Source organism: Trachemys scripta, chromosome 8 (genome assembly GCF_013100865.1).
Source record: "Trachemys scripta elegans isolate TJP31775 chromosome 8, CAS_Tse_1.0, whole genome shotgun sequence".
Taxonomy (NCBI): Eukaryota; Metazoa; Chordata; order Testudines; family Emydidae; genus Trachemys; species Trachemys scripta.
The window spans coordinates 88,287,172-88,303,491 of NC_048305.1; the positions used below are offsets into that span (position 1 = coordinate 88,287,172).

Consider the following 16,320-nt stretch of genomic DNA (forward strand, 5'->3'; position numbering starts at 1 on the left):
ACATTTCTTGTAAAATCCTGGCCCTACTGAAGTCAATGGAGGTTTCGACTCTTCATATTTTACCAACGATAAAGGGTTTACAGACCTGAGCTATCTACCAAAGCCTTTCACTTTCTTGACTTGTAATGAGCTTGCATCTCCCACTTTTAGTTAGTGGTGGCTCATGGTTTTAGGAAGAAACTACTTTATCATGATTTGGAGCAGGCTTGAACATTTGACACCATTGCTAAGCAGAGCTTTTCAGGGCAAACTGCTTCTTACCAAAGTGTAAACACACACTCCTGACCAGCTTGTTGTCTGTTTGGCAGGACACAATGTGTGAAAGTATAGATTTTGATTCCTTTCTTCCTTTTTCAAACGGCATTGCTGGTTCGTTTCATACAATTTTCAGCCCATTTAAAAAAGGATCAGTTTTACAAGAAAATATAAATTGTCCCTTGTGCCTGTTGCAGGTTTTTTAATTGAAACCATATGTCAATTTGCTTGAATGTATCAAAGTCAGCACTTTGCTGGATCAGGCCCTATGTGAACAGTGAATAAGGGAACTTTCTTCAGTAGCAGATAGAATCATAGAAGATCAGGGTTGGAAGAGACCTCAGGAGGCCATCTAGTCCAACCCCTTGCTCAAAGCAGGACCAACAGCAACTAAATCATCCCAGCCAGGGCTTTGTCAAACCTGGCCTTAAAAACCTCTAAGGATGGAGATTCCAACACTTCCCTAGGTAACCCATTCCAGTGCTTCACCACCCTCCTAGTGAAATAGTATTTCCTAATATCCAACCTAGACCTCTTCCCCACCCCCTGCAACTTGAGACCATTGCTTCTTGTTCTGTCATCTGCCACCACTGAGAGCAGCCGAGCTCCATCCTCTTTGGAACCCCCCTTCAGGTAGTTGAAGGCTGCTATCAAATCCCCCTTCACTCTTCTCTTCTGCAGACTAAACAAGCCCAATTCCCTCAGCCTCTCCTTATAAGTCATGTGCCCCAGAATGTCCCTTCCACCCCATCCTCCTGTCCCTCTGCCCCAGGACTCCCTGCCCCCTCCTATCCCCCTGCACCAGGGTACCTGGTACTAGGCTGTGATGCATAGAGACGCTAGCTTTCTCTGCCTATGCTGGTGCCAATTGGGGCCAAACTTTTAAAACAGTTTACAAAGCACAATGGGATTTATCGGCATACACTTTTCTGCATGCACAGTATGGTGCGTATTTTTCAAAGAACTTACTGCTGCAGCAAATGGCTGGTGCTTGCAGGGAGCAATATATGTCACTTGTTTCCTGAGGCATAGTTGTTATTTAGTAATAATCAGAGCTAGTTATATATTTATAACAGTGATTTAAATAGATTCCGATTGATATTTATTCTCTTTCTAATTCCCATCTCATTTGGACGCTGCAGAGAATGGCAGGCCCCTCCTGCCTTCGCTAGTGATTCCTTCCTCCAGGCAGCAATACACGTGGCTAAACGCAGTGTGGCTGGCTCCATTGCTCCGATCGAGCCTGCCCCTGCCTCTCACAAGCTATGCTTAAAGTGTTGTTTTAAAAAACAGTCTCCCAAAGCACTCCCCTTGTCTGACCACCCTGGCTGCAGCAAGACTCTTGAAAATGTTGCCATTAAAAGAGCAGAATAAAAACTGAGAGTGGGAAGAAAGACACTCCCCATCCCCCCCCCCCCCAAAAAAACAAAAAAACCCACCCCCATTGTGAACTCTGATTCATTCTGTAACATCTCAGTGTTTTTCCAACAAGAAAAAAATTAATAGAATTCTGTGGGGCGGAAGTAATTTTCCTTCCGCTAAGACAATCAGCGCACATTCTGTTTAACACAGGATTGTTTTAATTGCGTTTTTTTTTAATGACTAAGTGAAGATCCGTTTTGTTTTTAAGCAGTATTGAAGGTTCTTCCTGTATTAATATTTAAAAGGAAAACACTCTTTTTGGAACCAAATCTTGCCTGTGTCTTAATTAATGAAAACAAGCTGTGAAAATGGTGGGGTGATTTAGTTTTTTTGCCAAATCACTGGGTGCTATGCATTATGCTAGAAATACAGCTGTTAGTATTTAGCAGAATCTATAAATAGTTTGTAGATAAGTATTTCTGAAACATTTTTAAATTGTGTGGTGCAGTACATCCATTACTAGTGTTTCAGAGCTGCATTAGTCAGCTGTCACGTTAAGGGAGCAGTGGGTGGATAAAATGCTGGATGATTACAAGTAACGAAGCTTCTACTTAATTTCTTTGTGCCATGGACCATAAACATGGTGTCTGTAAATGAAGGGCTCTTGTTTTAATATAAAAAGTGGTCATAAGTATAGTGGGATTTGGGGTGGAGGGGTTGGTATCAGAATGGTGACAATTTTTCATGGGTATAAAACAAGCAGGATTAAGCTTGGGGAATGTAATGAATGTGTTTACCAGGAACTGTTAGCTCAGACTGTAGGAGGAATATGTCCGGCTGACGACATTGCTACGCTCAGTTTTATAAAATGAGTGCTGCTGGCCTTTTGTTCTCTGTCCCATAAGCACCGAGCAGTCGTCATACAAATTACATTCTGCTTTTATGTTTGTGAAATAGACTAATCAGTATTATGCCACCCTCCCAAAAATGCGTGTTTAAAATGTATCTTTAATGAGTTATTATTAAACAAATCCAGTTAAATCTAGTCTTTCACCTTACTATTACTGTTTTGTTACCCATTTTTTATATCTGTGTTTCTGATTTGATTCCTTAAGTGAATTTATTTTCATTTTTTGGTAGGTTTAAAATATTTCCCAATGTTCTTTATCGCATCCCAACACTTGAAACTATCCTACTCAGTAACAATCAGGTTGGATCCATAGACCCTCTGCAAATAAGGAAGATAGACAAGCTTGGCACCTTAGACCTTCAGAATAATGACCTCCTTCAAGTGCCACCAGAACTTGGAAACTGCGTAAATCTTAGGTGACTTTTTTTTTTAATACTGCACGGTAACGTGGTTTTGATAACTGTTTTTTAGGCCTTTTTTTAGTCACAGGGAAAATGGTAGAGTAACAGTGTACTTGTGTGTTGGTCTAAATTCATAAAATGCCTGACCTCTAGTCATCAGCTATGAAGCAGCTGCAATTTTTTTCATAGTTTCTCAAGACTAATTGAGAATACAGGAAATTTTTGGTTCATGATTTTATTTATCTATTAAACACAAACAAAGTAACATGAAAATTATACTTCGTATTAGAGGCTTTCTCACATTACATAGGGGTACTTGAATGTGGAGTTTGGCCTTGAGTATCAAACTTGACCGTTAGTCCAACTTAATAAACCCGCAATTTAGGAAAATTTAGAATTAAGCTGCTTGTCTGCTCTTAACTTGCCTTATCTTCACTTACTTCAGGGATTGTTCATAACAGAGGATTGTCCTCAGACTCATGTATAGTGCCCCATTTATTGACATTTGTCCCATGGCCATTTGTCAAAAGTAATTTGTTAAAAGACTTAACAGTAGGCTGCCCAAAGATTCTGCAATAAGACTGGTATTTAATATATTGATCAGTGATCAGGAAGGGGTGGGTTAGTAAAGTGTCATCATTTGCAAAGGACACAATATTTACAGTAGACGAGTGGAAAAGCCACTGAGGAATTTCATAACAAAGATAGGTGAATGGGCAATGTGATGGCAGATGAATACAGCGGTGACATCTGTATGATAACCCATATTGGAGGGAATAATTTGAACTCCTCAACTACATTCGTAGGTTCTAAATTACTTTGCGCATTCAGGAGAAAGATCTGGATATAGTTGTATAAGCTCCATGAAAATCTCTGCTCGGTGTGCTTCAGCGGTGTTTAAATAGAAAAAAAACCCAAAATGTTAGGGTGCATAAAGAATGTGATAGACAATAACACTGAAAAATTATATGGGCACTTTATAAATTAATTTTAGGTTCTCACCTGGCATACTCTGTTCAGTCCTGCTTGTTCAATCTCCATGTTTATCTAGAGACAAGTAGTTCAGAGATGGGGATTGCAAATTATTAGGGGCATAACAAGACTTCCTCATGAGGAGAGAATGAAAGATTTGGGACTGTTCTGGTTTAGAGAAGAGATTTTAAAAAAAGTCAAAAAATGATTGTTACAGAGAAGGTAAATTGAGAGCAAATATGTACTTTTTTCACACTACAGGATTTGGGGGGTTGATGAAAGTGGAAGGTAACAAATTTACATTGATAAAAGGAAATGTGTGTACACACTAGAGCTGGTCAGGAATTTTTCTACAAAACAGTTTTTGTCAGAAAATGCCAGTTTGTTGAAACCACATCTTTTCATAGGAAAGGATGGTTTCAATGCCACTTTCATTTGGAAGGTTTCTTAGGTCCAGGGTGGGGGAAGTGAGAAAGAGAGGCCAGTGGTTAGCCACTCACCTGGGATGGAGGGCACATGCCTGGTTGTGGGAGACCCTGGGTCTCCTCCATGCCAGGTGAGTGCTTTAACTCCTGGTTAGATTCCATAGATAGCCATTTTGAGAATATAAGCTCTCAAGCTTCAGGGAATAATCCAACCCCTACATGAAAGAGTTTGAATAGAAACTTGCCCTAGGGGCTGGTCATTTCACCACTGTGATGCTACTGGTGTTGACAAAGACAAGATACTAGACTAAATGGGTCTCCGGTCTGGCAGTTCCTGTGTTTCTTCTTGCAATTCATTAAATAAAATTTATGTTTAAAATTAAGGTTTTGAAGTCGTACAGGGACAAATAACTTTTTCAATAACCACTCTTCAGCCTACCACTAGCTTTACCAGTTTAAACCATTTTTGTGAATGAAATGGAAATCTCAAGTGGGCAGACAGCTTGTATATCAAGCTTCAGTTCAACATAGTTTAAAATGGCCAAGTTATGAACCCTAGCACTGCTTTTTCCAATAGAAGTAGCAGTTGTTCTCTTACCATAGTGGCATAAGTGAGAACCACCTGCTGCACAACTGATTTGGCTTGAGAAGAGGTGCTGAGTCACCCAAATTTCTCAGAGTAAACAGCATGCTTGTTTTTCTGACTGAGAATTTTACAAGTGACTTTGTTTTAGATTTACTGGATAATCATATTTTCAAGAACATGAATGTATGGGCTATTAGACTCTTGCAGACTTATGGAGTGTAGTTTTCTTGTGAACTCTAAAACTACCTATGTAGCACTGACAAATGCTGTTCATGAGTAGAATTTTAATATGTTAGTTAACACAACAAAAATACCTTTTTTTTTTTTTTTTTTTTTTTCCCCCCTATTTAGACAGGGCCTAAGGGTCTGACTAGTTCAGCAAAACACAGACCTTAGGTGATAGGGAATGCTTGAAGGGAATATATGGGAATGTGCTCTGGTGACAGGACTTGTGCTTACCCAGGGGCCTATGCATAACAACTGAGTTGGGAAAAGGTAACGTTGCCATTTAGCGCAGCGCTACAACCAGTTATTCCCATTGATTTTATCATTTATTTTTTATAAACGCTCCCTCTCCTCCTCTCTCCCCCCCCCTCCCCCCCGTGGCCGGGGGTTTTACTGAAAAAGTATGTGTTCCCCTACATGTACAGTATTGCAGGGCACATGGGTATATTATGCACACACAAAACTATCCATCGCTACATCTCTGTTGGCATACTATTAGCACTTGAATTCGACCAATATGAAATAGAGTAGCAGAAATTCATAATGTAGTATTACTATTCCATCTTTAAGCAGGATTCTTTTATTTTTCTAAAGAACCATAAGTGTGCATGGTGTATGAATGTGCTGGCACAAGCAAAAGCACTGACAGTAATAATTTTTATTTCTATACTTCCCCAGGACACTTCTGCTAGAAGGAAATCCATTCCGCACGCCTCGAGCAGCCATTTTGGCAAAAGGAACAGCAGCTGTACTAGAATACCTAAGAAGTCGAATTCCTACTTGATCAGAGTACACTTATTTTTTTGTTAGGCTTATGGATCAAAATACAAGCAAGATTTTTACTATCAGAAACTCAAAGGCCATACACCATTCTAACTGACTTCCTTCCTGTTTGTCAACTATTGATTAAGCTGGCCTGTGCCATAAAGCAATTTTTATAATACTGCTTTTACTCTGCATGTTTGAAAAAAATGCCCATCCATAAAATCTCAGCTTTTCTTCCAGAGTTGCATAGATCAATTGAAAATACCACAATGCTAATTTTCTTTATTTGTAATGCAGTGATTTCAATGGATACTACCATTAACAATGACAATTTTTTTCTACAATTCAGTTTAAAAAAAACATTTTTTTTTATGAATTAATTTTAGGGACACTAAAGGGGTTGCATAAAAGGTAAAAAGTAAACTTTCTGATTTTCTTAGGTTTGTATTGTCCATAGCTGTGGGACCAAATGCTTTATAGCAGGTGACATCTTAATCAAATAGGTAAGTGTTTCACACTGTCTGCCTCCTGTTAAATGCCTGAAACCTTAAATTACACACCAATGCTATTATAATGGTAAGGATACAGTATGAACTGTGCTACAAAGAGTGTGAAGAATGTGTTTACAAAAGTGATTGAATTCTACTTGTTTGACTAGTAATGAATAAATGTTTCCTGTTGGGTGTAAACCATTACCTTTGTTTAGTTTAATGTACCAGTCAAGCTCTCTACCTCAATAACATTAATATATGCTTGCCATATTACATACAAATTTGTTTATTCATCCTGGAAATGGCACCTTAAGATGCATCAACACTGGTGATAAATTTGTAGGGGGAATGGGTGTGTCAGATCTGAACTGCGATGCAAATGTATATACATTGCGCTTTTTTAGGCTTTTACATGCAACAAATTGTAGACTAAATCAAAATTGATCCCATGGTGGTTTGCATTGACTGTTCTTTGAACACTTCACTTCCAAACAGTATTGAAGACTGATAGCCTTAAAAACGTGGCAGCTATATTTTCAAGGGAATTCAGTATTGTACTGAAAGTCAGGTGGCTTTTAATTCTTACAGACTAAACTACAGTACATATATTAGGAATGGGTGAACATCTCTACCTACCTTGGCTTGCAAAAGTAATTTTTCCAAGCCTTTTTCTTCGGATTGCAACCCATTTTCCCCACCTCCCTGATTGAACTTAAAAGAAAATGAGGTAAAGAGAATCCTGTGCTAATTATTAGGAATAGAAAAGCCACCTTTTGCCACATTCATCCTGCTCATGCCATTAGAAGACAGCTGAAGTGGATATCCTGTATATTATGTATGGTGTGTATAAACTATGCTTTCATTCAACACTTTTCTCTTTCTCTCTTCCCCATCTCCTATCCAACAGCAAAATTAAAAATCAATTCCAATTAAACTTTCATCCCAATGATGGTTGAGTGGGTCCAAAATTAAGACAAAATAAATCCACCCATCCCTAATGTCTTACATTTAATGAGCACCTTTCATCATAAATGATCACAATACATGCAACAGCACTGAAATGTAACCCCTCTGGAGAGGGAGGACAGCAAACAGCTGGCACATAACACTACATAGCAATAGGAAAGGACAAGGAGGTTGGGCGTTTGAGTAGATGTGTTACTGTTTTAAGACATCGCCCCATCCAAATAAAAAAAAAAAAAAACCCAACCCCCAAAACAAATGGCAATGTATTTATGTGGGAAGACTAATGGTTGAAGGCCAAAGTTGCCCCTATTTGAATGAATGGTACCCAGCATTTTATAGCTATATCAAGTCTAACATTTAGATTACTGAGGCACTCTTCCAGCTTCTATACAAAGCACATTCTATACAGACACTGAATTTTAGACCTTCAGGTGCTGTAGCTTTTCTTCATACAGTTCCGATAATTTTACAGTAGAACCTCAGATTTTCGAACACTTTGGAAATGGAGGTTGTGCGTAACTCTGAACAAACATTATGGTTGTTCTTTCAAAAGTTTACCACTAACCATTGAGTTAATACAGTTTGAAATTTTACTATACAGAAGAAAAATAAAATGCTGCTTTTAACCATCTTCATTTAAATGAAACAAGCACAAAACCAGTTTCAACTCTTTTTTTTTAAACTTTCCCATAATTATTTTAATAGTTTACATTTAACACACTAGTGTGCTGTATTTGCTTTTTTTTTTTTTTTTTTTGTCTCTACTGCTGCCTGATTGCATACTTCCAATTCCAAATGAGGTGTGTGGTTGACTGGGCAGTTCATAACTCTGAGGTTCTACTGTATGATGCCTCACCAGAAGAATACTCAAACACTTGTTTAATGAGAGGAGAATACAGGCAAGTTTTGGTATGGGTTTGGTTTTTTTTAATCTGAACTTTTTAAACTAACTGTGTCAATTAAAACTAATGGCAGAGTCTCAAGCATTATCCCCTCAGGTTAAATATTTAGTGAAGATTTGAAAACTGCATCTTTATCTTCACTACTTTTTTCCTCATTAAATCAAACAACATATTAACAAGCAGTTTAAAAGGAACTAGCTAGAGACCAACAACTCTTTCCATAAGCCAGACAACACAGCAGTACAATTAATTACCTTTGGATAATTGATATCCCTTCTTATATTAAAAGATGACAAAAGTTTGTTACAATAATGTGACATTTTTATTATTTGTACAATAAAGAGACTTTTTTAATGTTATTCAAAACACTTTTTAAATACTGAAAAAGTTGGTACACCAAAGCCGAAAAATGGCTCTGCTATACACTGCACAGCATTGTTTTAGTCCCTGTATTTTTTTATGTACAGAAAGCATCTGCAAAATGCATTCTAAACACAATATGCACCTTACCAATTAGTGTCAATACATAAAATAAAACTGGAAGGATACAACTTGCATGTGCAAATTAACTAACAAGATAATTGATTTCACTGAATCAATAGATTTAAAATATAGTTTTAAAGTACCTTTTTGCACATAAAATGAAGCAGCTTTCAAGTTCAGTAAGTCCTTATACTGCAAAACCATTAAATACATTCACAATCTATGTTAATAAAGTAGTAAATATTTCTTCATTCAGCTTTATTTACATCAATACTGTAATTAAACTGAAAAGTACAGTTAGTCATCTGTAATATAGCAATCTTTTTAACACATACAAAAATGACTTTTTTGTATATAATTTAAGCTCAATATCACAATTATCTCAAAATATTAATTACAATACAGCCATCTCCATCATAATTAAACATGTCTTTTATAAAATGGTAAAATTTTTAATAAAGTAAGCTGTTGGTTTTGAACTGGATACAGTACTCACAAGTAGAAAACTTAACATAAGTCTTTGTTTTGACCATGATTTCAGAGTAAACCCACTTAGGCTAGCAAAGAGGCCTAAAAGGCCCCAATTGATAAAGATCAAGCCTCTTGTGCTGCACTGTTGTGGCTTGTTGGTGGTTCTTCATTAAATGCTTTACAAGGGGGCAAGTAAATACTATATGCAATGAAATGGAGTGCATTCATATACAGAATATCTGCTTGAATTGTCTGAGGCTATTAATGCTCATAAGAATTTCTAAAGAAACAAGGAACTGTTTAAAATGCTATAAGTATCAAATAATACCTTCTGAGAATTTACTTTTGCAAAGGTAAAATTTCATTGAGGTCTGATCAAAATTCAAACTGCCACTCTGAGGAAAAGGAGCTCTGGTTACATTGCCTGGCCTCTGGGTGTCACTGTTGTGCTGCACACATATGGCTGTAAGGCCATTTATTTAGCATAGCAAAACTGGAGTCAGAGAAAGACCAACTCAATTAATATCCAATCCAAACTACTGGCCTGAAAGTTGCATCATTGCTTTTATGTTTATCTCATATTTACAGTACAGTGAAATAAACAAATCTGGTTAATAAAACAAAATTTATAATTTTATTCCACTTATTTGAAATCTAAAATTGACTGGATGACTATTTTATTTTAATAATACTTACATTTGGAAGTTTAAAATATAAAAAGCCCAGACACAGCAAGTGAAAAGCTAGTAAGTATATCTTACTCCTGGATGGCCAATTCAAAGCCCACCGTTGGCGGTTGCAATTTTGTGTCCTTTTATGAAGATTAGCAAACGGGTGGTTATATTAATGTTTACTTTAGTCCCAGTTGGGCTTGCATGGTAATTTCTGAGCACGAGGTGAGTGGCGGCTGAACCCAGTACATTCACAAGCTAACTGTACAGAAAGTTGACAAGACCCTTTTCTAGTTAGGAAGATGGGGGGCACAGATTGCAAAGCTAGTTGAGCTAATGGATATGACCTTAAATTCCCATTGACTTCCCTGGGAGTTGGGACATGTATCCTGTGGCAGAATCCGGTCCTATGCGTCTTTTGAATAGTCACTTGCCCAGGATAGGAAAAGAAACTATGGTTTGTGAAAATGAACTCAATCATTACTTTTTCTTTACTAATACACAAAATATACATCTGACCACATAAGCTGAATAACAGGGATTGGTTAGAGTTGCAAGCAGGAGCAAGATGTAATGTGAGCAGTACATAGTAATAGCAGTGTCAAGCAGATTTCCTAAACATATTACATTTGATTCTTTTAACAGTTTATTATGGTCAGATGGTTTTAGAACTGTTAAGAATTACTCGTACTCAGGGAAGTGCTCGTGGTATGAGTTTGCAGCTGTAAAAATAACCAAATGAGCTAAAGCAATTTTGTACAAGTTTCTTCATTTTCAGAAAACCTAGTAACATCTGCCTATGCTCTTTCAGCCTGGGAAATTCAACAGACAGCTGGCAGCTTTCTATTTTACCATTTACATGGCATTTAGTGAACTTCCTTAAAATTGTCCCTGTGTATAAATAGAGTAGAGACACTGTCAAGAAGCCGCCTTAGTCATAGTTTGAGTAGTCTCGCAGTAGCTCAGGCTGTAATATAATTGCACAAAGGAGCAGGATCGTGATGAATAAAGGGACAGATATATTTTTACAAATCTGGCTTGTTAGAAAATACATTTCAGTGAATGAAAATATACTTGAAATTTAAAATTTTTTAATTACAATAAAAAACAGAATGGGTAAAGAATTGTTATTGAGACTGGAGACTTCTTTAGGAAATGAATTGAGTCTCCTGGGGTCTTGTCTCTTTAGATATTTCTCCCATTCTGAGAATGACCTGTGGCCAGAGGTTGTTGGCTAGTACTCAGTTCCAGCTGTGGCATCAACCAGTGGGATGCAACTGGGGAAAAGAGCTTTAGGCTCAGAACAAGCTTAGAGAAACTAACCCATACTCCAAAAATCTGGATAGGGAGTTCCGTATAAAACTGGAAACACAAAAGTGGGTTGTGCCCTATTTTATATGACTATCTGGAAATATGGTTGATTGGGGAGTTACTGTTGCATTGGCTAAGGGCAGGTCTTCACTACAGGGGGGGTCGATTTAATATACGCAAATTCAGCTACGCGAATAGCGTAGCTGAATTCGACCTATCGGAGCTGACTTACCCGACTGTGAGGATGGCGGCAAAATCGACCTCCGCGGCTCCCCGTCGACAGCGCTTACTCCCACCTCCATTGGTGGAGTAAGAGCGTCGATTCGGGGATCAATTGTCGTGTCCCAACGAGACGCGATAATTCGATACCCGAGAGATCGATTTCTACCCGCCAATTCAGGCGGGTAGTGTAGACCTAGCCTAATACACGTTTGGCTAAGATACAGTTGATACTTTTGTTATACATTTTCATAGTGGTGCTTGGGAGTTGAAACCCTGATAATTTACATCAAGACACATCTTGAAGCTAATTTCTGTACAGTGACTTGCCATGTGAGCTGTGATAGTAACCATTCTGTGTTGCTTAACAGCTTAACAGCTGCTGTAAAACCAGAACAAGGGAATTGTAGCAATGCCCTGCACTTTTAATCTAACCTTTACTTGAGTAGCACTAGATGAGCTTTGTTGTGCAGAAACCTAAAAAGCAGTGTCACAGTTTTACTGCTAGCAGAAATGTTACCATGGGAACAAATTTAGCACAGCTGAAAGCTGACAGAAAGCTGGAAATTGAAAAAGGTAGAAGTTCCAAAGGCAATTTGGAGTTTCTGGTTTTATTTCTAAAACACCATGTTTAAGTCCTTGTCAAAAATTCTCTTTAGTAGCTACAAAAAAAAATTCCTGAGCTTTAGGTATTGTGTACTTGATATGAAAGCACATGGTGTAGTGTGTACTAGCTAATAGCCTGGACCCAGGAACCTATATGCAATTTTGAGATCACAGCTGCCTGCCTCAGAACTCATTGACGAAACATGAAAATAACCACATCTATGCAATATACTCCAGGGTGCCACATCATATATATGCTATTCATCTGCTGCCAGTACCTGCCCTAGAATCTCAAGTTTAACAAGATAGCTGAACCAAGGTATCCATGCATGTAATAGGTGACTTCCTAATTGCATTTATTGAATCGCTCCAGAAAAGACAAGTGTGTTACATCAAAACAAGAACACCACATACTAATTAGCCACAATGAAGACTTCCTTCATTGCTCAAAATATGAGCATCCCCTCTGCCAATTTGTTTATAAATACAACAAAGTACAAAGAGAATCATGCTTGCTTTTTGGGAGATAGGGGTGGGGAAGACGCATCTTGAAGCTCAACTACTGTCTGTACGAAAAGCCTGAACTCCTGCTCACTTACCAGGAAAAGCTCTTTTACTTAGCCAAGCTTCCATTGACTCCAAAATCTGCAGCATCAGGCCTTAAATGTGACAGAGGTTCCACTGGAATGTCTGGTTTTATTCCCAACAAAGACTTCATTAATTAAGGGGGAAGTTTAAAGTCTCCAAATGCAGATCTAGACATAGCTGACTATATAATGGACAAGAAAGAGCTGGAGGAGAGGTAGGGAGAATAAAAAAACTACTTGTATCTTGTAACACTCAGGCTTACAAACCACACTGGCATAATAAGTGTACGTAATCAAAAATCCATCAGAACAAAATGTGACACAAAAGATCACTTGGCTTTTGTTATATTACATCTTTCTTCAATATGTTGTCTATGTAGTTTGTAGGCTCCCTAGGGCAGAACCCTCGTCATCCCACTTGTCTCTGTAAAAAAGCCTACCACATCTTGGTGCTATATAAATAAAATATTTAATTTTGTAACATGCTTCAGGATTCTGTCTTCTAGTTTCGCTTAGGAGAGGGATGTAGTAGGCAATGTTACAACATGACTCAAAACTAATTTTTTATTTACTCAGTTTTCTTGCCAAGGGAAGTCAAGGGATATGTTTGAGCTATGCAAATAAATTACAATGAAATTCCCACAGAATGTATTACATTTAGTGTGTTTACATTGAGTGAATTTCTGCATGTAAAAAATGGATGTGAGCATCTCTTGACTGTTTTATTACGAAAGGGATAGCTGATGATGCTGACAATTTGAATAATGGCCTTTGCAATTCTGCCGCTGTTACAGATGCTCCCTGACTTACGCAAGCGTTCCGTTCTGGAACACCTTGCATACAGTGCCATAAGGAGGGCGAGGCGAGTGAGGCGGAAGGTGAGGGACGCAGAAAGTCTCTCCTTTGGTGGCAAGTCCTTCCCTCTGAGAGGGACCCGCTGCTGAAGAGCTGGACGTGCCACCCCGTCCTTTGCCTCGGGGGCAAAAATCCCTAGTTATGGCTCTGCTTGCGTAAGTCGAATTTTGCGTAAGTTGAGGACATATACCTGACAATTACGCAAAAAAACAAAACAAAAAACCCCTTAAGGAACTTTTTCCGTAAATGCGGGTTTGCGTAACCCAGGGAGCGTCTGTACATCATTAAAGATGCTGCATTCCTGCACCCCAGGCTGCCACAAATAACTGAATAACTCATTTGAATTTATTTGCTGAATATCTTTGAATAGAGGAATTTGAAATCTCCTCTGTACTCTTAGGTGAAAGAATAACTAAATTCAAACTATTTGGGTGTAAATATTTAAAATTAGAGCTGGTATGGATCAGTTGTAGTCAGATAAGTTACATGGTGGTATTTCTGCCTCCTGATTGGATGAGTGCAGCAGCACTTCCAGTATGAGGACTTGTACAAAATGAACATTTGTTTTCTGTGAGAACTTACACGTGCAGGTTTGGAATAAACTTTCCAGTTTTGCAGTAAGACGTGTAATCATTCATGTTTGTGGAAAGCAAATAATAAAGGGGATGTGACCAGTCACCATTTTAAAACCAGGAAACGTGTAAATACAAACAAAAGCCCTAACCCTGCATTCCTATGCACCCAAAGTTCCCAGTTGCTTCAGAACCACAATTTGTCATTGTGATGAAGCTGACTGACCAAATCTCCAGCTGTATTGTCACATTGCAACAGCTGCCAGATGCCAGCTGAAAATAAATGAAATCCAAATAAGACAATTCAAAACATTCATGAGGGAACAAGCCCCACCTCAGATATCTAATGAGCAACAGAAGACCATATAATAGACAGAACATTACATAAACTGACTTTAAAAAAAAAAGTTTAATTATATATTTTAATTAAACTAATTAATATGTAAAATAATCAGAGGGGAAAGGGAAAACTTTAGTTAGTGTGAGTATAACCCACACACCTCTTGGGGGGTGATGTTCTGTCCCATCTAGTGGCATCAAGACCACTCAGAGCGAGAGATTGAGTCAGCTCTACAGCATTGGCTATGCACTAAGCTCCAGAGGTCCCCAGTTCAGTCCTGCCTGTTGCCAACCAGGGTCTGTCAGCATTACATACGCAATAGAGAAACACCTCACATTAACTAAAAAGTTCTTGATAGTAACCTTTAAAATCTACAATAGTCACAATTTAGGTGATTTGTGTTTTTTAAAAATGTTCAAATTTAATAAAACCAATTTGGAATACTCAATTTATTTCCTTCAAAAACTCTCATTAGCAGTCACAATTTTTTACCATTGACTTCAATGGAAACAGGATTTACCCAACATATGTAGACTTATCCATGGCACAGAAATTGATTTTCCATGCTGTCAGCTGTAGGAATTACTAAAACTTGGATTACTGAAATAACACCAATGTAATGTAGTTTTGTGCTGTATCTATTCCTGTCCCCTTAGAACTGCACTGAGATTTACCTACTGGTATTTATATAGCACACCTCAGAGAGAAAATATTTTAAATGTCATCTAGTCTTACTAGCGATGCATTGTACCTGCGTAGTCCCACTTATTTCAATGGGACTGCTGCCCACAAAGGGCTAGATTTGGCCCTCCTTACTCAGGGGTATTATAGTCTGGTGGGAGAATTGGGAATCAAAGTTTATTGAAAGGGCTCTATAATTTTAAATAAATTAAAAAATTCACAAAAATAAAGCATTAGTTTTTCCTGCTAACCACTACTCACTGCTTTTATTTGAGGAACATCACTATCTAAAATTATGTCTGTTTCACAAGCTTACATGTAATCAGCTAAAAGGATCAGACAAAAGCAATTAATTTTGCCTAGACTATTATGTTTAGGTCCCAGGCTTGAAAGTATAATTTATGAAGTATTTCACCCTGTATTGCAATAATTCAGCTAATTAGTATGGACTCAGCACTAAACACTGTACTTGTACAGTTACTTCTATAAGGCATATATATATATTTGCATTGAAAAAAATCAACATACTAAAGTTCAAATTTAATATTTACTTTCTTAGTGGTGTCTATGAAAATATTTTTTCTCTATAATCTTTCTTTTAGTATAGCACTGGTGATAGAAATATTTTATGGGAATTACAACTCAATATATGTTTTTCTTTATAAAGATATATACAACTTTGAGGCAGTATTTTTGATGGACAGCAGAATTCATAAAGAGCTTTTGTGTGCTTCTGTGTTCTGAAGTTTATGAAATCCACTTTGAGAAGTAACTTGATTAAAAAAGAAACTGCACCAATGCACAGCCAGAGGCTGACAATTAAAACTAATACATAACCACATGAACATCATATTTATATAGTTAACATTTTTCAAGAGGCGCAGTACTAACATATAGTATTATACATTTGGCACTAATGTTTGCCATTGGTCCAGCAATTGGCAAAATTTGTTTCCTATGTATAAATTTCTGTTTGAACGTTAGATCTGGCTAGACATATGTTTACTATTTATAAAAAATACTTAGACAGTAAGCTCACGTTGAATAACTAGGTCTACTGTATTCTGGAAACTCTTCAGTAGTAATACAGCTTTCTCATGTTCCATATGTACAAAACTGTGTCCATTTGCCTGTAACACACAAATAAAAACAGGAAATAATCAAATAAAGTTATGTTTAGCATTTTTTACTTTTTTGGGGGGGAGCTGAAAATTAAAGTAAAAGAAACCTGATGGTTCAAAGATTAAAAAGAACATTGGACTAC

The 16,320-nt window shown here is 37.5% G+C and overlaps 2 protein-coding genes across 5 annotated transcripts in view; one reads left to right on the forward strand and one right to left on the reverse strand.

Annotated features, from left to right (window-relative positions):
• Positions 1 to 6,596, forward strand: part of LRRC40 (leucine rich repeat containing 40) — a 31,509-nt gene extending 24,913 nt beyond the window's left edge. Inside the window, exons 14-15 of the mRNA XM_034779673.1 lie at positions 2,758 to 2,943; positions 5,815 to 6,596. Coding sequence (XP_034635564.1) covers positions 2,758 to 2,943; positions 5,815 to 5,920 — 292 coding nt within the window. The 3' untranslated portion in view covers positions 5,921 to 6,596. The remainder of the gene's footprint in view (positions 1 to 2,757; positions 2,944 to 5,814) is intronic.
• Positions 6,597 to 11,792: 5,196 nt separating this feature from the next.
• The window catches only part of LRRC7 (leucine rich repeat containing 7), a 335,582-nt gene continuing 331,054 nt past the window's right edge, over positions 11,793 to 16,320 (reverse strand). For all 4 annotated transcript variants that reach the window (XM_034779104.1, XM_034779107.1, XM_034779103.1 and 1 more), the window contains one exon: positions 11,793 to 16,186. In XM_034779104.1, the coding sequence (XP_034634995.1) occupies positions 16,079 to 16,186 (108 nt within the window). In that variant the 3' untranslated portion in view covers positions 11,793 to 16,078. The remainder of the gene's footprint in view (positions 16,187 to 16,320) is intronic.